Below are 21930 nucleotides of genomic sequence, written 5' to 3'. Positions count from 1 at the left end.
AATTAGTCGACGAGTTAGCGGTGGAGAAGCCTAAGGGTTCAATCTTTGAGGGACATGTGGACCAAGCTATTCATGCTTCTGAAATTGTGGCATCATCGACAAGGCTTGCTAGTAGGGTGCAGTCGTCAGGTAAGGCAGATGTCGCATGGTTATCTGCAAGAATCCAATTAACTCAAAATTCGATTTCTAGGGTGGGGTTTTCATTGTTTTTATTTTTTATATTTTGTTTATAATTTTTGTGTTTTAAAAATTCATAATTAATTCATCTTTAGTTGAAAAAATCTAATTTTTTGTGTAAAGTTATATTTTAATGTCGTAAACATGTTTGAAAAAATTTATGAAAAAATTCAACCTATAAGTATTTTTTTTTTTGGACTTCAACTATACTACAAGGTAAAATGTAATAAGAATATCAAATCACAGAGTTAGAATATGTGCTTTTTATTTTACACGGTCATTTTCAGACTTCGTATATTTTGCGGGGACAATTTCAATAATTAACCTTTTTTTAAGAAAAAAAATTCCACTCCAACTATGAGGTATTGGTCTTTTTTTAAGAAAACTTATTGTTGTTAAAAGAGTTTTTCTATCATGGGCAATTGAGTATGTTAAGATGTTCGAAATAGTAAATTTATTTTGAAACTTGTGTATTTTACATTAAATTTATGACTTTCTAAATAAAATAGTAGCATTACTTTCATATTTTCTACTCTAATTTTATGTATATGCATTGACCCCGCAATTTTCTGGATCCATCCATGGTTGTAAGTTAACCATTTAAAAACGAGGATTAGATTAGTAGCCTATGTCCGCTCCTATTGTGATCCCTTTTAAAGAATAAGTTTATGCGTCTTTTCGTATCTGGAAACTCATTGAGATAATGTGTATATCATCATATGTTGTTGTTCTTTTTTCAAGTATTGAATACATTGAAGAACTAAGGTCTAAGGAGAATTTAATAAGATCGTTGGTCGCTCAATTAGTTGGAGTCTTATCCCACCTTTTGTCTAGGATTAGAGTCACTTTCATTGACATACGATTAAATGTTTTCAAATGTATTAATTGTATTATAAATGACCATTTTCCTTAATTTTAACTACTCCCCCGTCTCATATATAAGAAAAAAAAATCACACTTATTAAGAAAACTAAAACATATTAGTTTGAAACATAGTTTTTTTTGTTATCTTCGAAATAAGTTATATAGGAAGATGTAAAAACAATTTTCATTGATAGTCGATTATAGAGAAAATGAAAAAGAGAGCAAATTGAATGTACTTTACGGTATGTCTTAATTGGCCAATAAGCTTCCTCGTACAATGTTGATAAAGTGAAGACATTCTTCGTTCAATATAAAAAGAAATCAATACAAGGGAAGTGAAGGAAAAGCTCCAAACTGTATGCTAGCAAATATTAAAACTGAAATAAAAAGTTGGCAATAATTAACTCCAAGTGATTGATAGAAAAAAACTTAAATGTTGCTTCTTGTCTGAGTCTTTTAATTCACCATTTGATGGTATCTGCAAGAATCGAATTAAACATTTAGGAGGCATAATCAAATTGTAAAAACAGTTAACATAACATAATATACAATTAAAAAAAAAAAAACGAACCATATTTCAAAGCAAAAATTAATAATTCAAAGCATCACTATTTTACGAAACAACTCAATTCAGCAAATGACATTTGTGGAAACATAAAATCAGAGTTATCAGCATGTCAGCATAGTCCCAATCATCTACCATGATTTTGAAACTAAAGAAGTTCCAAAAACTTGTCTTATGATTCCGATTTCTGAATATACAAATAATTATGATTTTCAGAACAACAATTTAAAATAGGGTCGTTAACTTGTGCCGTAAGGGCACATGTTAAGTAATCCAAAAAGAACAACTTTACATTGAAAAAATCAATCTTAATAACCACACCGTAGTGAGAGAAACTCCAACTTCTCTCTAAGTTTTCCTTCTCTTTCCCTCATCGAGGAGGGGTGGTTTTAGATCATTTTTTGACCTAAAATCACCCCTCTGCATTTTTTTTCCATTTCTTTCGATCTAAATAAATGATTTTCACAAATATCAAGCATTTTCTTTTGTGTTTTTTTTTGTGATTTCGTCGTCTGAGTGCGACCTTGTGTTGTTCGTCGTCTTGTGCGGCGTTGTTTGGTTTGGCATCTTGTTGCGATGTTCGTTGGTTCATATTGAAAGATCAACTTCAGTCAATCACAGATTCAATCAATGATTTGGACGTCAACGTTGCAGATCCAGAAGCAAGAGTATTCTGGTGATTTAGATTTTATCATATTATTTGTAGGCATTTTGTCGTTGTATGCTATTAACTTGGGTGCTGTGAGTTTGTTCACAGATTCATCCTTTACGTTTTTAGCGATCTTGATTCTGATGTATTCTATCGATTTGAATGAATGAATATCGTTTTGTTTTTGTCAAAAAAAAATCAATCTTAATCTTAATAATATACAAACATGAAGCAACAAATAGTAAAAAATCAAACCCCAATCCAATGTGTCAATTTCTTAAGCATCCAATGCCAAATCATCAATTCTTGAAAGCTCTTTTTATCATCTAAAATAGTAAGTAGGAGCTTTTTAACAATTTTTAAATGATCAAATTTCAATTTATGGAACAAAATTTAAAATAAGTTGATTTCCCTCCAAGAAAGGTTGCTATCGGGCCTTTTTTTAGCAAAACAACAAAAATATAATTTCAAATTTGGCCCATTTACTAACCCGGCCCAGCTCTGGCACCCAACCCGTATCAGCTTTTATCTGTTTCATTAAATGCATTTTCTGAAAAGAGACCATCTTTCCCTTCATCTCCGCCGATTACCAAACTCTAACCCTCCAAATGAACATTTTCATTTGCTATGAGACAAAACCCCATCTGATCAACCCACTTATAATTTTTCCCAATTGATGATTTAATCTCCAAACCCGTCACCGTCGTTCTTCACCAAAAAATGAGATTTGCCATTCAAGGTGTTTTCACCCCAAGTAAATTCTGGATTTTTTCAAAGGAAATCTCCTATAATCTGTATTGGAGTATGCAACTGAAGATAAGGATAAATTGGAGGTAAAATTTTTAACCCAATCCGATTTCAATTCCCCCCCCCCCCCCAAATTCATCCCCAAATTTTATTGTATTTTAATCCTTATCTAACCCTAGAAATTTAGTATAAAATGGGTCATTGTGCGTCTGTCCAATTTGCCCCAACTTTGCAAAGTGTTAAACATTGCATTGTTTTCTTTCTCCCTCCTTTTACTTTTGCATTCAAGTAACTTTAATTTTGGGGTCTTATAATTCTTGATTTTCAAACAATTTATCATTTTCGAAACTAAACAAATGGCCAATTGATAAAGCCAAACCGCAAGTGCACGGTCTATCGAAGTAATAGTAGTAAAAGAAAGTATCGTTTCGACAGGGAGTTATGAATTCAATTAACTTTAGATAACGATTAGATGAAGGTTTTGAGAATAAAGTTTGGATTTTTAATTATAAGAAAATAACAATAATAAAGTAAAAGTGCCTTGGGATATTGGTTCATCCTAATGACAAATTCTTCACTAGCCAAAACCTTAACTTCTAATCTCATGTTTTACACCTTAATTTCTAAAGACCGGTTTCCCTTTAGCCCATCACCTTTTCGGTAAAAGTCTGGTGAGAGTTTACCCCTAGTAACCAAGCCTATTTCGCTGACTTGATTACTATAAGAAGCTTATAAGGATTGAAACTACACATGTCTCAATAATTGCAAAGACTATTTCGCTGCCTTTGCAATTATTGTCTAGATTCACTTGTTCCAATATCAAAGCTCCGCTTTCGCTTTATGAATTGATATTTGGGATGATGGATTAACAATTATCAAACCCTCCACTTTCGCTTCTACAGTTTGATAATGGTTAATTGATGACAGTCAGTCATGCACTATTTTTAGAGTCTTTTTCATGATATTTTTGAGTTCACAAGCAAGTTTAAGCAGCAAGAAGAGCAAGAAAAGCAAGAAAATTGGAACAACTGCAAGCTGCCAATCGTATTGCGATTTTCACCATCGCAATACGATTTTTAAAGTCAGAACGCATGTTTTTGAAGAAGCCAAATCGCAGTGCGATTCCTCCTGGCGTGGTACGATTGCAAGATGGATCTGGAAGGATTTTTAGGGTTTAAGGCCAAATCATGATACGATAATTGGCATCGTGATACGATTTTGGTGCGGCCAGATTTGCCTAATTAAGCTGAAGACAGTCTCAAACATGAGAAAATATGACAAAATAGGAGGTGTCAAGAAGTAATATTAATTAATGGGCTTTGTTGGTCCAAAAAGAGAAAAACCACGTGAGCTAACTTGGAAAGAAAGAAAGGAATTAGGTTTGGAAACATTATAAAAGAAGCCACACTATTGAGGTTGCAAATTCATTCACGTTTGGCATAAGGTGCATCACGTTTTGGAACCAAGTGTAGCCGCACGGATCCCGAGAACAGAGAAGAGGCAAGGCTTCACGCATGCATAAAGGAAACAAGGCATATCAATTGAAGAAGTTCTCAATATCAAAACATTGTAATTTCTTTATTTATATTGCTTAATTCTTTTTATCTATGTCTAGCTAATTCTCTAGAAATTAGGTCTGAGATGATTTTATGTAACCCTAATTGAACCATGTTGCTGTGAAACTTTATTTATTGTGAATGATTATTTAGTCTTTATTCAATTCAATTGTTCTTAATGCTTTTTATATCCTGATCAAATATAAATATGATTTAGTGAGAATGAATGACTACTGACCATAGCTTTCTACTTAGACCTAATTGAATTGTTCTAATAAACATGGTTAGTCTAGGAATGGATAATCGTTTATTAGTGATATTAAGTTAACGTGCTTTAAACCTTCAAAGATTATTAGACCACCTAAGGAATTAGGGACTGTAGTTTAAGAGGAGGGTCCTAACTCAAGGGATTGATTAGGACTATTTTGTTAACTATCGTGGGACTAGGAAATCATTCATAAGAATAGGTGCAGCATACCAATTAGGGGAACATAGATGATTCGAAAGACCTAATATCATCTCTCTTTATCTTTTCCAAAACTATATCTATTTTCTGTTTATTTACTTTTTATGCAAATCAAATCTACTGCCTAGTGGCAAACAAAATATTTTACACATCCTAAATATTAACCTTATTGCTGAATTGAGATTAACACAGTCCTCGTGGGATCGATATTTTTACTACTTCGATAGCGTTTTGGTACACTTGCCAGAGATCTATCAAGTTTTTGGCGCCGTTGCCGGGGACTGTTGAGTCATTTCAATTTGGCAATTTTGTTTTTTATTTAGGATTTCTGTCATTTATATTTTTGTATATATATTTATAAAAAAAAAAATTTATGCTCTTCTTTTTCTTCTTATTGTACTGTGCTACTGAAAAGTTTATCCAAGTTTTGCAGCTATGATAGACAGGGTACTCCTCTATGACACAAAAGAGATTGCTAAGTTGCAATATAAAAAATATATGCTATCTTTTAAGATCAAAATTTTGGACCACAAAATCTCGAGTTGTGGTCATTATGAGGCAAATCAACCAGGTAGTGATGGTGAAGGGAAGAAAGAGGTGATCAACATCGATTACAATACTCAACTTCAGAATATTTTAGATGATTTCTTGGTGTCAAATCAAGTTTCATTTGAGAAGTTTGATGTTCAGTGTGGTGATCTTGTTAAGAAAGCACATGAGTCTCAGAGGAAACTGGTTCAGATGGAGACTGAGTGTCACAAGGTTGTGGTGGAAGAAAATCCAAAAGTGAGGAGTGCTGACATTTTCCTGAAGTCTGAACAAACATGGGTTAAGGAAATCACTCGTGTGCAGATGGTTGCTTGTCCTTCTCTAAGGTGGGAGAGCTTAAATTCCAAAGGTTTAACGGTGAGAGCATGGGAGCATCTACATCTTTGCTACAAATTCATGAAATTCTTACCAAACAAGAGGAAGAAGAAGGATGATGTGTTCTTTCTGACATATTTGCCACCCTAACAATGGTTGAAGCGTCAAGCTCAATGACGTAAAAGAAAGCGCTTGGTGGGAGGCAACCCATCCTTTTTATTATGTCTTTATTTTCAGTATTTATTTCTACTGTTGATTCAAACAATTTGTCTTTAATTTTCATTTTTGTTTAACTCGGTTATACCCCCCCGTTAATGTAATTGTTCTTGAACTTGTTTATTATTGATGAATTTGCTTGTTTGTTGACTTTTTCCAGTTTAGTAACAAATGTTTGATCAAAGTGATATTCCAAAAGTTCAAAAGGATGAGTGACTTGGTATTTCAAAGGTGAAGTGTACGGCAGTTCAAGATAGGTAGTCACAACTCCCAGAAATCTCAGCCATAAGGTTCATTGCCAAATTTTATTTTTCAATTTACATATATTAGAATATTCCATGCATCTACATTTCTAGAACTTGCGAATTTTCTCTATTGTTGATTGATCTTTGTCATTAGCACACTGAGGCAAAAGTGCTTGGTCCTGTGAGCCTTTTGAAGCCTACCCTGATTTTAATTGTTATATATTATCCATTTCTTAGCCAATTTGAGCCGGTAGGATTAGAACTTTTTGTTCGGTGACAAACTACATTACAAGTCTAGAGACTTTTAGGATTTGTCCCTTAATGTATTTTATGAGTTAAGGCATTGTAGAATGTTGCTAAAGATTAAGTTTGGGGTTGCTATTGGAATTTGCAACCAATTAAGTTTGGGGTGGGGGTACTAGAGAATAAGAGAACAAAAATGAAAGAAAAAGAAATTGTCATGCAAAATACACACAAAAATGGTGTATGAAAAAAAAAATAAAAAAAAAATGAAAATGAATGATGAAAAGAAAGGGACAAAACATTGAAAATCCGAGTAACTTCAAACTCGAGTGTCCCTAAATTGTTAAAAATATTCTCTAGTACCTTTGCATTGATTGTTATTCCACAAGGTGAATGAAGTAAGGATTGAATTTTGTACTTTAACTTTCGTAGGAATGCCTAACTCAAATTTTGTGTAACCTACTTATCCAAATATATCCCACCTTTCACCTAAGCCCCGTTATAACCCTAAAGACCTCAAAAGTGTGTAATGATATTGACTTTGATTGATATTTAGAAACTTTTCAAGCGTATGGTAATATGTAGACCTGCATGTCGACTGGTAGAACCCTATTTCATATTGATGCGAGGAGTTGTGAATTGGTGGATGCGAACAAGTCAAACTAGCTCATCTTCAGCTAGTAAGGTGTTGAACTTTTGGGTACTATCGCTTGATCAGGTAATTGTTATTTTACTGTCGATTGTCAATATTGCAAGTAGATTCCTTGAGGACAAGGAATGGTTCAAGTTTGGGGTTGTGATGACAGTCAGTCATGCACTATTTTTAGAGTCTTTTTCATGATATTTTTGAGTTCACAAGCAAGTTTAAGCAGCAAGAAGAGCAAGAAAAGCAAGAAAATTGGAACAACTGCAAGCTGCCAATCGTATTGCGATTTTCACCATCGCAATACGATTTTTGAAGTCAGAACGCATGTTTTTGAAGAAGCCAAATCGCAGTGCGATTCCTCCTGGCGTGGTACGATTGCAAGATGGATCTGGAAGGATTTTTAGGGTTTAAGGCCAAATCATGATACGATAATTGGCATCGTGATACAATTTTGGTGCGGCCAGATTTGCCTAATTAAGCTGAAGACAGTCTCAAACATGAGAAAATATGACAAAATAGGAGGTGTCAAGAAGTAATATTAATTAATGGGCTTTGTTGGTCCAAAAAGAGAAAAACCACGTGAGCTAACTTGGAAAGAAAGAAAGGAATTAGGTTTGGAAACATTATAAAAGAAGCCACACTATTGAGGTTGCAAATTCATTCACGTTTGGCATAAGGTGCATCACGTTTTGGAACCAAGTGTAGCCGCACGGATCCCGAGAACAGAGAAGAGGCAAGGCTTCACGCATGCATAAAGGAAACAAGGCATATCAATTGAAGAAGTTCTCAATATCAAAACATTGTAATTTCTTTATTTATATTGCTTAATTCTTTTTATCTATGTCTAGCTAATTCTCTAGAAATTAGGTCTGAGATGATTTTATGTAACCCTAATTGAACCATGTTGCTGTGAAACTTTATTTATTGTGAATGATTATTTAGTCTTTATTCAATTCAATTGTTCTTAATGCTTTTTATATCCTGATCAAATATAAATATGATTTAGTGAGAATGAATGACTACTGAGCATAGCTTTCTACTTAGACCTAATTGAATTGTTCTAATAAACATGGTTAGTCTAGGAATGGATAATCGTTTATTAGTGATATTAAGTTAACGTGCTTTAAACCTTCAAAGATTATTAGACCACCTAAGGAATTAGGGACTGTAGTTTAAGAGGAGGGTCCTAACTCAAGGGATTGATTAGGACTATTTTGTTAACTATCGTGGGACTAGGAAATCATTCATAAGAATAGGTGCAGCATACCAATTAGGGGAACATAGATGATTCGAAAGACCTAATCTCATCTCTCTTTATCTTTTCCAAAACTATATCTATTTTCTGTTTATTTACTTTTTATGCAAATCAAATCTACTGCCTAGTGGCAAACAAAATATTTTACACATCCTAAATATTAACCTTATTGCTGAATTGAGATTAACACAGTCCTCGTGGGATCGATATTTTTACTACTTCGATAGCGTTTTGGTACACTTGCCAGAGATCTATCATTAATCCATGTTAAAACGGTGAATCTAAATTAGAAATTACGGCTACATGAAATTAGGGTTAAAGCTATGTTCGATTAGGATTATGTCATTAGACTTATCCAATAATCCCAAGACAAGAGAAGTCTACTCACTAACGTTCATCGTAGACATGGGGGAGAAGAGAGAAGGCATAAAATAAATAACAAGAAATAAAAGGTGAACTTTATTTAGAAAACAATTGTCACTATTGATTCCAAGAATAAAGATGAATATTTGTGGTGGAGAGCTACTCTATTTATAGCTTAACAATCGACTTAAAATCTAAGCTATTACAAGGGCCTTTCGGTAATTCTAAAACATAGTAACTTGGCCTCGAAGCAAAAGCAGCAAAAGCAATCCTGGGAGGTGGCACGATCGTGCCAAGCTTTTGACTTGGGGGAGACTTATTTTTGTCTCCGAATCTTCGTATTTCGCTCCAAATCAGCTCCAGACTCCTTTCTTGTGCTCCAAGGCTCCTTCCACCATATATTCGTTCCTGAAATATAAAATATGCAATTGTAGTAAAAAGACTCAAAAAGGAAATAAAATTTAAATAAAATAAAACTAAATCTAAATAAAACTAAACTAAATAATGCATAAAATTAGACTAAATATTGACTCATCAAACTCCCCCACACTTGAATCTTTGCTTGTCCTCAAGCAAAAGACAATGGATATAGCAGCAATAAAAAGATTAATTATGGAAATGCAATTGAAAACAACATGTCTCTTTGCAGGCCTTGTCTCAAGTATACTAATCACAATTTCAAACATTCCTTGTGAACCTATTCAACCCAACATCAAGTCTCAAGTGAGTGTGTGTGTGCAGTCCAACCTTTTTCTTGCTCCTGTATAAGACATATATTATGAGGAACAGGTTCTATCCTTAATGCTAAAGTAACCGAGAAAAGTCCTTTCTTCATTTCATATAAGAGTGATGGGAATTTGGTTAAAATTAGATAAGATTAATAATTTAAGCACAAGGGGCTGCAGATGCTTAGGGGCTATCTATCCTCATAGGAAGTCTTTCTGGATGTAATTGTCATTTCCTCCTAGATTCAAAATCACCCTAAGCAGTGCTGCAAAATTTTTGATTCATCTCCGCGTAGGAAGTCTTTTTGGATGTAATTGTCCTTTCCCCCTAGCATTGATGAATTTATTTTCCTCATTTGAGGGATTTGGAACTTAAGTTCAAATTTGGGAGTCACCACCACAATTAGGAAGTTAGGGATTGTCCTTTCCCCCACATGTTGGTGCCATTTTCCCGCCCCTTTTTAACTTTAACAATTTAAGAATAAAACAATAAAGCACAATTGATTAATTTCCCACACAAACTTATACTACTTTTACTCTAAAGACTTTTAAGGGTCTAAGTTAACACTAAAGATAGAACGTGCTCCTTAAAATACCTATTCATACACTTGCTCAAAGATTGCAACTGGGTGCTTTTCTCATTGGAGATTTTTCATAATAAAACAAGATGTGGGTATAGCAAGAACACAAGAAACCACTTTCATGTACAAGAAACAACAACCTTTAAAGAAGAGACAAAACAAAAAATTTATGCCATATTTTACATTAAAAACGAGCTACTTAATCATGCCTTTCGCTATAAAAACAAAACAAAAGAATAAAATTCAAGGGAGTTTGGGACACTACGACTCTAGCCACTTTATTAGGCCCCCCCACCCCCCCCCCCCCCCCCCCCCACACACACTTAGGGGAAGCATTGTCCTCAATGATTCAAAAAGAAAAAGAAATTAAAAGAGAAGAAGAAGTAGAAGAGGAAGAAGGAGGAGTAGAAGAAGAATAGGAGAAAGAGAGAAGAGAGAAGGGAAAAGAGGAAGAGGAAAGCTCACAATGTCTATTGAGGTCCATAAGGAGGACCTTGGAGTTGTAGGTGTTGCATCATTCGGCGGAGCATCTCATTGTTTTCTTGTGTTAATCGGTTGCCCCTTTGAACATCATTTCGAAGCTCGAAGATTTCAACACCTTGCCTTTGTTGCTCGGTGTTTATTCTTTCAACTTAATTGTGAATCCATGCCCATCTTTGGTCTTTATTGAGCTTATTGGTGTCATGGCCATGGTGCTCTTCCTCATTGTGCAATGTAGCACTTCCTCCCACATCATGGTGCAAGTTAGCACCTTTTCCTTCATCTTGGCCTTGCTCATCATGTACCTGGTCATTATCAACATACAACAAATTTTCTTCCACCTCGATGTTAGTCCGAGATGGGTTAGGAAGTAGAAGCAAAATAGGCACATTTAGTTTGAGTTGGTATTTCATGGGTGGACGATGTTTTATGAAGTTCATTGCAATGAGAGTTTCAATGTTTAACCTATTGTTTCCCTCAATTTTGTTTATCCCCTCATCTTTACCCACTCCAAATTGCCTAAATATGTATGTGATAATCCCCCCCACCACTATCTCTCCTTTACCGGCAGGCCTAGTACCTACATGGTCAAGGTAATCAAGCAAATAGAAACAAGTGTTCACGGGGTGGTTGTAAAGCATTGCCCATAACATGAAGAGCTCATCCGTCCTAGTGTTCCCCAACTCGGTTCCACCCCAAATAGTGCAAGCTATGATCCTTTGAAGGTACCTAAGCACGGGATTATGAATGTTACTAGCTTTGTTGGATCTAGGGATAAAGTCCCTACGGCTGGTGATGCGTTCCCAAAAGATAGCGGGTTGATAGTCAACCGGCTTTAAACTTTGGTCCCAAGAGTCATGTATATACCCCTCATTTGCAAAGCCTAAAGTATCACAAAAGTGCTGAAGAGATATATCATAATCAACATTCATTATCCGGAAAACAACTCTATGGTTAGGGTTATCATAATTCAACTTATCCTTAGTGAAAGTAATAGAACTTAGAAACTCATAGGTGAAGTTCTCATAACCTCTCATAGGTCTCAACATCTCAATCCAACCTATGTTTCCTAACAACTTATAAACATCATCCATAATCCCTAGCAATTTCAAACTATAAGAATCAGGATATCTAGATGGATGCAAGGGTTTAGAGATTAGAATTTTATACCTATCCCTTTGCTTGTTGTCTTTGAACTTGATTCCATGATTCTTTTCTTGTGCTTGCTTCTTTAAGGGAGGTCCTCCGGAAGAGCTTGCTGGTTCCTTACCACTTCTCCTTGAAGCCATTGTCCTTGACCTTGAGTTGACTTTGTGTGGTTTAGTGAAGGTTAGGGTTTAGGAAAGAATTTTGGTGCAATAGGGTGGTTTAGGGTTAGGGTTGATGTTTTAGTAAGGTTTATGGGTTTGGTTATGGAGATTGGTTGATAATTTGTGGTTTTTGGGTTAGGTTTTATGGAGATAAGGGTTTGGTGAATTATGGATTTTGGTGGATGAAAGTTGTTTTTGATTGGTGGTTTGTGTTTTGAATGAAGTTTGTGATTGATTTGTGGAAGAATTGGATTGATTTGGTGGAGTTTTGATGAAGATATGAAGGTTTGAGGTTTAATGGTTATGGAGCTTTTAGAGAGATGTTTGAAGGTAGAGAGAGGTTTGTGTTTGAGAATGAATGGAGAAGAAGAGAAAAATTGAGGTTATAGGGTTATAGATGTCGGGCACGGCCGTGCCAACTTTATGGAGTTTGCATGGTTTTTAGCTTCACAATCTGGCACGGCCGTGCCAGCCTTAGCACGGGCCGTGCCAGCCTTAGCACGGGCCGTGCCAACCTTCTGGTCATGGGGACTTCAAAATTTTCACTTTTTCTTGAATCACACTCGGACAATTACCTACAAAACAACTTAAAACAAAGAAAAACAAACAAAACAAAAACAATTAAATGCGTGGGTTGCCTCCCACGAAGCGTTCGTTTAAAGTCATTAGCTTGACGATCAAAATGTTTCTCTATCCGATACCTAATCTCTCACTAAGGGACAATGGCATCAAACTAATATTCTCCCCCAAATCACACGTTGCTCTTTCTATAGTCTTGGATCCTATGACATATGGTATGGAAAAACTCTCTGGATCCTTAAGTTTAGATGACAATCTGCTTTGAATGATTGCAATAAATCTCCTAAACTGCTCTTCTAACTTGGAATCATCAAACCCTTGTGGGAAATGAATTTTTTGCTCATATGGTGGTGATATGTGAGGCTTACCACTTTCTACTACAACTTTCTCACTTTGTGGCTTTTCACTCTCTACCTCAACCTCAATTTTCTTGGTTTCCACAACGGGGTCTTCTAATTGCTTACCATCCCTAGGTGTAATAGCATTTATCGGGCTTTTAGGGTTGGTTTCAGTTTGACTCGGGAAGACTCCGGAGGGTAGTGGGGAAAAGGTTACCTGTTGGGCTACTTGAAGGATTTGAGTCTCAAGCATTTTGTTGTGAGTAGAAAGAGAATCCACTTTTGCAGAAAGCCTATTGAGAGAGTCATTCAAAATTCCAGCTTTGACTTTAAACTCTTGGTTATGCCTAATGTTATCTAATTCAAAATTTTCTATCAAAAGTTCCAAGTCGGATTTTTGAGGGACTCCTTGGTTGTTAGCAAAAACAGGTCGTGTTGTTTGTTGTCCAAAAAAAATTTGAGGGGTGAAATTTTTTTTGACTATTCCTAATCCCTTGATTAAATTGAGCATAGTTTACTTGCTAAGGACTTCTAACAACACTACCTAGTTGACATTCAACACGAGTATGACCAAATATTACATAATCCTTACAAGGTGGTGAAAGGGGGGAAAAGGTCCATTGATAAAGGTTTTGAGCCATGCCTGAAATCAAAACAGTTAGAGATAGAATAGAAAAGAGAGAGAGAGAGAGAGAGAGAGAGAGAGAGAGAGAGAGAGAGAGAGAGAGAGAGAAGGAAATAATATATATATATATATATATATATATATTTTTTATTTTTTATTTTTTTTTGTCTAATCACTATTAAAAAGTTAATCAAATTACAACAACTCCCCGGCAACGGTGCCAAAAACTTGATAAAGTCAAACCACAAGTGCACGATCTATCAAAGTAATAGTAGTAAAAGAGAGTATCGTTCCGACAGGGAGTTATGAATTCAATTAACTTTAGATAACGATTAGATGAAGGTTTTGAGAATAAAGTTTGGATTTTTAATTATAAGAAAATAACAATAATAAAGTAAAAGTGCCTTGGAATTATTGGTTCATCCTAATGAAAAATTCTTCACTAGCCAAAACCTTAACTTCTAATATCATGTTTTACACCTTAATTTCTAAAGACCGGTTTCCCTTTAGCCCCTCACCTTTCCGGTAAAAGTCCGGTGAGAGTTTACCCTTAGTAACCAAGCCTATTTCGCTGACTTGATTACTAGAAGAAGCTTATAAGGATTGAAACTACACATGTCTCAATAATTGCAAAGACTATTTCGCTGCCTTTGCAATTATTGTCTAGATTCACTTGTTCCAATATCAAAGCTCCGCTTTCGCTTTATGAATTGATATTTGGGATGATGGATTAACAATTATCAAACCCTCCACTTTCGCTTCTACAGTTTGATAATGGTTAATCCATGTTAAAATGGTGAATCTAAATTAGAAATTACGGCTACATGAAATTAGGGTTAAAGCTTGGTTCGATTAGGATTATGTCATTAGACTTATCCAACAATCCCAAGACAAGAGAAGTCTACTCACTAACGTTCATCGTAGACATGGGGGAGAAGAGAGAAGGCATAAAATAAATAACAAGAAATAAAAGGTGAACTTTATTTAGAAAACAATTGTCACTATTGATTCCAAGAATAAAGATGAATATTTGTGGTGGAGAGCTACTCTATTTATAGCTTTACAATCGACTTAAAATCTAAGCTATTACAAGGGCCTTTCGGTAAAACTAAAACATAGTAGCCTTTCGGTAAAACTAAAACATAGTAACTTGGCCTCGAAGCAAAAGCAGCAAAAGCAATCCTGGGAGGTGGCACGGCCGTGCCATCCTTAGCACGGGCCGTGCCAAGCTTCTGACTTGGGGGAGACTTATTTTTGTCTCCGAATCTTCGTATTTTCGCTTCAAATCAGCTCCAGACTCCTTTCTTGTGCTCCAAGGCTCCTTCCACCATATATTCGTTCCTGAAATATAAAATATGCAATTGTAGTAAAAAGACTCAAAAAGGAAATAATATTTAAATAAAATAAAACTAAATCTAAATAAAACTAAATTAAATAATGCATAAAATTAGACTAAATATTGACTCATCACCAATCTTGCTGAGTTTTCTCCAATTTCTGAAATATCAACTGAAATTTTTTTCTGGAATGTGAAAGCTAGGGTCATTCGATTATGGCAAGTCTCTGACTTTAACAGGAACACTTTGCCATTTTCGACTGAGATGGTATTGATGGATGAAGCTGGAAACAGAATCCATGCTACCATAAAAAAAATCCTTCTTTACAAGTTTAAAAATGACATTTTTGAAGGGAGATGCTTTAGCTTTGAGAATATAGGTGTTGCTAACAATGGGGGTAACTATAGGACCACTAGACACAACTTTAAACTGAACATTCAGTTTAGCAGCGAGGTTGTTTTTTTTTACCAAATCTCTCAATCACCAAGTCTCCATATAATTTTGTTCCAATCCCTGAAATTGTTGGAGGGGTCTTATGACACGGATTACTTGCCTGGTAATATTATTTGTTTTCTTTTTATAGTTTGGTTTTACTCTAAGTAGTTTTTGGTTGCTGTTTATTTCAGACCTCTGTGGATTTTTGACTGGTGTTGGTAGTGAAAGGGAAATACAAAAGGGTGGTAAGACTTACAAGTTGAATGTCATTGAATTGGAATCACTTGGGTAATGTTCTAACTCCTACTTTATTTTTTTTTTTCTTGGAGTTATAGTTATTTTACTTATATAAAATATTTTTTAATTTTAGGCATAAGGTTTAGTGTACTCTGTTTGATAGCTATGTTGATGATTTAAACAACTTTATTGCAAGTGGTGATGTCCAGAATGCCATTGTTATCATTCAACTTGCTAAAACAAAAATCTTCCAAGGTAAGTTTCACAATAGAAATTTGTTTGCATTGATAAAGCCAACAATTTAGTTTTATTACTGTTTTTTTTGTTTTTTTGTATGTCAACACTTTAATTTGATATCATTCATATCCTTTTCGTTATAGACAAGCTTCATGTCCAGAACTGTTTGAATTGTACAAGAGTTATTTACAACCCAACATGTGCTGATGGTTTGACGCTAAGGAATAGGTATTCATAAGTTTGACTTTGAAAATTGTTTTCCTTAAATGTTTCTTTTGTTTTCAATAAGTTACATTTATTGATGTTTTTTAATAAGTTTTAATGTTTTGTCTTAGGCTTGTTGAGACTCCTGACACACCTTCACCACTATCTCTAACACAACTGCTACCTCAAACCAAAGTTGACCCAAAGGAGGAGTTCCTTTATCATACTCCTAGAGCTACCATGCAAGGCCTTAAGGATGCCTCTACTGTGAGTTATTAACCTATTGCTGTCAGTTTAGTTTTTCAAATATCAATGATAGGGAATCATATGTGTTTAACAATGATATCTGTCATTTATTATTGTTTTATATGTTTATAAACAACAAAACTGAAAGATGAGCATGTTAATATTTAAGAAAGTTTTTATTTTTATGTTGTTGCTGATTGAATTTTATGTTTAAGTCATATTCAAGTCCCATTTAAAATTAATAAGTATTGGTGTTTTGTTGGTAGGATTCTGTCTTTGTTGTTGTGGGCACCATCAAGAGAGTGGTGAACAAGGAGAACTTTTGGTACACTGCCTGTGTGTGTTCCAAGGCTGTCATTCCAGATTCATCTATGTTCTTTTGTGAAAAGTGCGACAAGCATGTTAGAAAGGTTTTTCCTAGGTAATTTATTTTACTCATATGTTAATTATGAATGATTTCTGGACATTACAAGTCTCCACCAGCAAACACTCATTTTATATACTTTGTGTTAGGTATTGCTTGAGGGTGAGGGCCATTGACCAGACAGATTGTGCAACTCTGGTCATCTTTGACAGAGATTGCTCGACCCTCTTTAATAAGAGTTGTGCTGATCTCTTAGCTGAGCATGAAGTGGTAAGCTTTTAGTATTTTAATATTATTCAAAAAACTGTTTCTCTATTACATTTCCTTGGATGATTTTATAAGAAAATGGAATATATTTTTGATAGGCTATCCATGAGGGTCAGCTTGCACCTGAGCTTGCTGCACTTATTGGGAAGACCTATTTATTCAAAGTGGAGACCAAAGCAGATTTCAGTCCACGATTTGAACAGTCATTCCGTGTGCGCAAGATATGTCTTGACCCTGCAATCATGAAGGAGTTTATGTCAAAGTGGGAGAAGGAAGAATCCTCATTCCTCAAGCTAACTAATGTACGATCCTCTTTGGACTGATTCTGTTTTTCATATTAAACAGGAGAGTGCATCTCTTAGTGTGTTGATGGACAAGGGCAAGCACACAATGCACATAGGAGAATCCAGTCTTTTATCTCAAGTAAAAACATGACCTTACTTTTCTGTTTATTTTAAAACCACTGAGTTGATGGTCTGATATGGTGTATTTCATATATAATTTAGGATCCAATTTCCCTATCTGAACCTGTGCAGAAGATTCAAAGGCAGCTTGCTAAGGTTCCTCAATCTACTTCTGATGTGGTCAAACAGGTTAGTATTTATTCCCCACTAAATTGTTAATTTGGTTGATATTTGTAGTGTTTTACTATTAATATACTGCCATGCTTATAATCAATTTCAGGATTTGATGACTAAGTTTGGAGGTGTTGATTCAGAGCCTGATTGCCAGGAGATACCCCCCTCACATTCTGCATCTTCATCCAGCAAAAGGGCATCTCCCACAAATGATGATGATGACATGAATGTTCCTATTAAGAAGCTGATTAGGAGGACTGTCAAGATTGAGAAGATTTAGACAATCTTCTTGATAGCTGTATTTTGAATACAAGAACTATTAGTCATTAATATCTTAAGTGACAAAAGTCTTGATGTTATTTTCCTAAGTTGTAATGTTTTGGTACTTTAACACTCTGTCATTTTGGACATGTAATGGGGATGTAAACTTAATTATGACTATCTGTTTGACTTCATCTATTATAATTAGCAGTTATGTTGTTGATTTATTATGAATTGATTTGCATTCTATTATTAGTCTGTTGGATTTATACCTAGAATTAATTTGACTTTTTTTTTTTTTTGACAGAAGAATTAATTTGACTTTTATACTTATACTAACATGAAATGTTTATTTTTTCAGGATTTTGAATGAAATATGTATGGACATCCATAGATCAAACATTGAATATGCACAAGGTATGTATTTCTAGGACTTCATTTGTGTTTTTTCAAGTGTTTCGATTGATTATTTTAAATATATACTGACAACTTATTACTTTGCTTCTCCACAGGTTTGAATGTGGGATTTAATATAACAACAAAGAGAGACCATTGGCTACTTAATGTCTATTTCAAATACCTTAATAGTTTCATTAGTGTAGTCAATTAGGTTTCATATCTTGGAGACACAACTGATGTAATGAGATCAAACTCTTTGTAATTTTAAGTTATTATATAATAGATCAATTCCTATTACACTGGTTTTATTTTATATACTTAATAATTCGATTTTATAAATTGTCTATTATTTAATTTCTAATTTTAATTCCTCACATGCATAGGTGAACCACACTTAAAAATAGTAATAATTTTCATTGTATAATAATAAGATTTACATTATAAATAGCCGAAACAAAATTTGGGAAAATCCTACAAGTACTCTTTTATAACCAAACTAAAATACAAGATTCAGTCATGATTTGGACTCAACCATCCTATATGAATTATGAATTTATTTTAAAATTGTTTATAAGTTAGAATTCATGAACATATAAATATCTAAGACTCACAATAAGAGATTTGTATTGTTTAAGAAAAATGCTCAAATAAGTAAAATCTTTAGTTTGAGAGGGGTAAAACTAAGTAAATGAATGCTTGGCCAAAATCATGGGTGGGAGATGTTCAGCCCATTTATATTATTAATTCCATAAAAGGAAGTTGAAAAGTCTTATTATTTTATGAAAACAGAATATTGTTTATGTAACAATCCCATTAAGTGTTTATTTTGGTTGCAATTTTAGTCGACTTACCTTTGAGCAATGCCACTAAAAAACTTTTTACGCACGGGTTGAATTCCTAGTATATTAACATTTAAGTAGTTGAATGCACGACTTTTGATACGTATATTTCTATAACGAGTTCCTTAACATGTGCCCTTAAGGGCACAAGTTACCATTTTTGCCTTTAAAATAATATATTTGAACCAACATCCTTATTCCTTACCATGAATTGACACTCTGCACTTCAATGTTGTTTCCTTTCACAACATCCTTCAATGATACAAGACTCGGAATATGAAAGATTGATTCAAACAAGATTGATTCGTCCCCTTCAACACAAAAAGTTGTCAATCGATGTTTTTCGGGTTCAAAATAAATAAAGGAATTCCAAAGATGGGACCTCTGAAGCAATAAGGCTCCCTCACCATTCTCAAAGTGTTTTATTGGCCTACATACACCAAAACGCCGAGGACGAGGAGATCCTTTGAAATTATCGCTGTAATAAACCTTTGTCCATGATTCACCGATACCATATTTCTTCATAAGCCATACTACACAAGAGTCGAAAGTTGTTTCGCATATGTACAGAAATCCCTTTAATTCCACCATGGTGATACGACTTCTAAGAGGAGAAGGAGGAGAAGGGAAGGATTCAAACCTCTCACTTTCAAGGTTGAAACACAATATTGAACGTATCTTTCTATCAAAATTGATCCAATGAAGTACTCCGTTCACAGAAGCTGCATATTTAAGTTCAAGGCTCAAAGATGAAAACTTAGGATCAACTTCAACATTCCTCCATGTTGTTGTTCCTAGTGTATGCACTTCAGCAGCCATAACATCAGATTTAGAGCACCATCTATCATATATCTTCCACATTCTTATCACCTTATATTCATTAGTTTTAGGTTGGAAGCCAAAACCAACACATATTGGTTTTCGATTAGGCGCAGTTTCTGGAAGTCTTATGAACTCACCTGTGATTGGGTTGCAAACAACTAAATGGTTTACACTATCTGGCTCACGTAAACAAAGCAAGCCATTGCAGGAATTCACCACAGCAAATTTATCATCTTCTGGATAGTAAGAAGGTAAATGACATGTTGTATTTGCATTACGGAGAGGAAGCTTGAATTTTGGGTCAAATTTGGTGTAGACAACTCTCAACAAATTTTCAGGTTGGTACTCAAAAAGGTGCAATGTATTTGACACTCGTCCTGAATCAGCGTTCCGAATCATTAAACCAAGTGATGCACGTTCAAAGTATAATGTGGCAAAATATGAGTCTGAAATCAGTGCATTCCATGTTTTACAAACACATTTGCAAATGGAAACAGCTTTGATGGGGAGTTGAAGTAGAATGTGGGTGGTGATTGAGGATGGAAGATCCGGAAAATATCCACCAACTTTCTCTCTTGTTGGTTTGCATTTGTGCCTAGTTGTGGAAGATGCAATTAAGTTACTTTTTCTTTTCATGGTGATGCTGAAACAAAAATAAATTAATGAGAAAATAAAACACATAAGAGGGATTCTTATTTGATACATATCATGTAATAGATGTCGGAAGAGAAACATAGGAGCAAATGGGACGAAACAACAGGTTCCTATCTTTCATTTTTTAGACCTATGTATTAAAAAAATGAAAATTAAACAAAGAAAATTCTAAGTATGAATATTGTATAAAAAAAGGACAGCATTAGTTAAAGATATTGTTTGTATTACCATGTTAGTCTCTTGAATAAGAGAGAAAAGAGAGACATGTGATGAAATTATGTGTCGTTCAACCGTTTTTTTGAATCATTGATTGTATTGTATCGCGTATCTTAAGATACATATAAAAAAAACTATGACTTAAAATATCATATATATAAACTTCAACATAATTCAAATATTGTTAGATATATAAGAGAGGAGACTCATTCATCTAAAGCCTTAAGGTTCTTGGTGGAGATGTTAATGTCTAAGTCTCTTAGTGGTCTTCGAGTTTTAGTCCACTTCCATCTAAAGCCTTAAGGTTCTTGGTGGAGATGTGGAAGTCTAAGTCTCTTAGTGGTCTTCGAGTTTTAGTCCACTGTCGCCCCCACACTCCTCAACGAGTGGTATCTGTGCCTTGATTAGACTCGAGGGTGACTCACACTTGAGGGGAAGATTGTTGGGAATCAAGTGTGGGTAATTATGTCCCACATCGGCTTGAAATATAGGAACTATTCGATATATAAGAGAGGGGACCATATGCCTAAAACCTAAGGTTTTGGATGGAGATGTGATGTGTAAGTTTCTTATTGATCCTATACGTTTAGTTTATTGCCGCTCTCGACGCTCCCTGGGCTCTTCAAAAAATATCATACATAAACTTCAAAAATATTTCAATACTAAAGTTATATAATAAAATAAAAGACTAATATTTCAATACTAAATTATATAATAAAATAAAAAACATAAAACATCCTTAATTCAATCAAAATCAAACATAAAGTGTATTATTATGTTAAGCAACATTATGTATCATACAATACAAGGTGTTTTCGGATATATTGTTAGATAGGTTCCCAGTGGCGGAGCTAGAAAAAAAAGCTAGGGTGGGCCATTAAAATTAACCGTTAATTTGAAAAATTGTTTAAAGCCTCGCAAAATAGACCTATAATTGAATTATTTAAATTTTTCGGGTGGGCCACTACATCACTTTGCGGGAATTTGGATCAACCGAAACCTAAAACCGACATAAAATTGTATAAAAGCTCGCAAAAAATAGACCTATAATTGAATTATTTAAATTTTTCGGGTGGGCCACTGCATTACTTTGCGGGAATTTGAATCAACCGAAACCTAAAACCGACACCAAATTATATAAAATCTCGCAAAATAGACCTATAATCGTTGATTTTTTAATTTTTGGGGGGTGGGCCGTGGCCCACCTCAGCCCATGAAGGGCTCGCCACTGTAGGTTCCACTTAGATGACTTTGAGTTTGGTGATTTTGTCTATATCTTACTCTTAACTAATCATACTCTCTCATATAAATAATTTTAATTTTTCACACGTCAAAATATA

At 34.6% G+C, this 21930-nt stretch overlaps 5 protein-coding genes across 6 annotated transcripts; 2 read left to right on the top strand and 3 right to left on the bottom strand.

Annotated features, from left to right (window-relative positions):
• Positions 1-10794: 10794 nt before the first annotated feature.
• On the bottom strand, positions 10795-11931 carry LOC146920573 (uncharacterized). The gene is made up of 2 exons (XM_085711163.1): positions 11032-11931; positions 10795-10947 (listed from the first exon to the last, which is right to left on the bottom strand). The coding sequence occupies exons 1-2, from the start codon at positions 11929-11931 to the stop codon at positions 10795-10797; spliced, it is 1053 nt and encodes a 350-aa protein (XP_085567289.1).
• Positions 11932-12642: 711 nt separating this feature from the next.
• On the bottom strand, positions 12643-13122 carry LOC146920572 (uncharacterized). Its single transcript, XM_085711162.1, has one exon. It carries the CDS (start codon positions 13120-13122, stop codon positions 12643-12645), a length of 480 nt encoding a protein of 159 aa, XP_085567288.1.
• A 1823-nt stretch (positions 13123-14945) lies between these two features.
• Positions 14946-17894, top strand: LOC146920570 (uncharacterized). 2 transcript variants are annotated; one of them, XM_085713995.1, is made up of 11 exons: positions 14946-15387; positions 15458-15554; positions 15637-15758; positions 15884-15968; positions 16076-16211; positions 16457-16611; positions 16704-16824; positions 16920-17123; positions 17167-17244; positions 17358-17414; positions 17506-17894. In XM_085713995.1, the coding sequence occupies exons 5-11, from the start codon at positions 16185-16187 to the stop codon at positions 17677-17679; spliced, it is 816 nt and encodes a 271-aa protein (XP_085570121.1). In that variant the 5' UTR covers positions 14946-15387; positions 15458-15554; positions 15637-15758; positions 15884-15968; positions 16076-16184; the 3' UTR covers positions 17680-17894. The 2 variants fall into 2 exon arrangements, with proteins under 2 accessions (XP_085570121.1, XP_085570120.1); XM_085713994.1 differs by having other exon boundaries at positions 17328-17414.
• LOC146920571 (uncharacterized) lies at positions 15096-15978 on the top strand. The gene is made up of 4 exons (XM_085711161.1): positions 15096-15228; positions 15458-15554; positions 15667-15758; positions 15884-15978. The coding sequence occupies exons 1-4, from the start codon at positions 15096-15098 to the stop codon at positions 15976-15978; spliced, it is 417 nt and encodes a 138-aa protein (XP_085567287.1).
• A 1198-nt stretch (positions 17895-19092) lies between the features above and the next one.
• LOC146920569 (F-box protein At3g07870-like) lies at positions 19093-20356 on the bottom strand. Its single transcript, XM_085713993.1, has one exon. The coding sequence runs from the start codon at positions 20354-20356 to the stop codon at positions 19100-19102; it is 1257 nt and encodes a 418-aa protein (XP_085570119.1). The 3' UTR covers positions 19093-19099.
• Between the last annotated feature and the right edge of the window lie 1574 nt (positions 20357-21930).

This window comes from Medicago sativa, chromosome 5 (genome assembly GCF_051527215.1).
Source record: "Medicago sativa cultivar Bolivia chromosome 5, Bolivia_mono, whole genome shotgun sequence".
Classification (NCBI taxonomy): Eukaryota; Viridiplantae; Streptophyta; class Magnoliopsida; order Fabales; family Fabaceae; genus Medicago; species Medicago sativa.
Note: the sequence above shows the minus strand (reverse complement) of the source record. Positions and strands in the feature narration are given on the sequence as shown.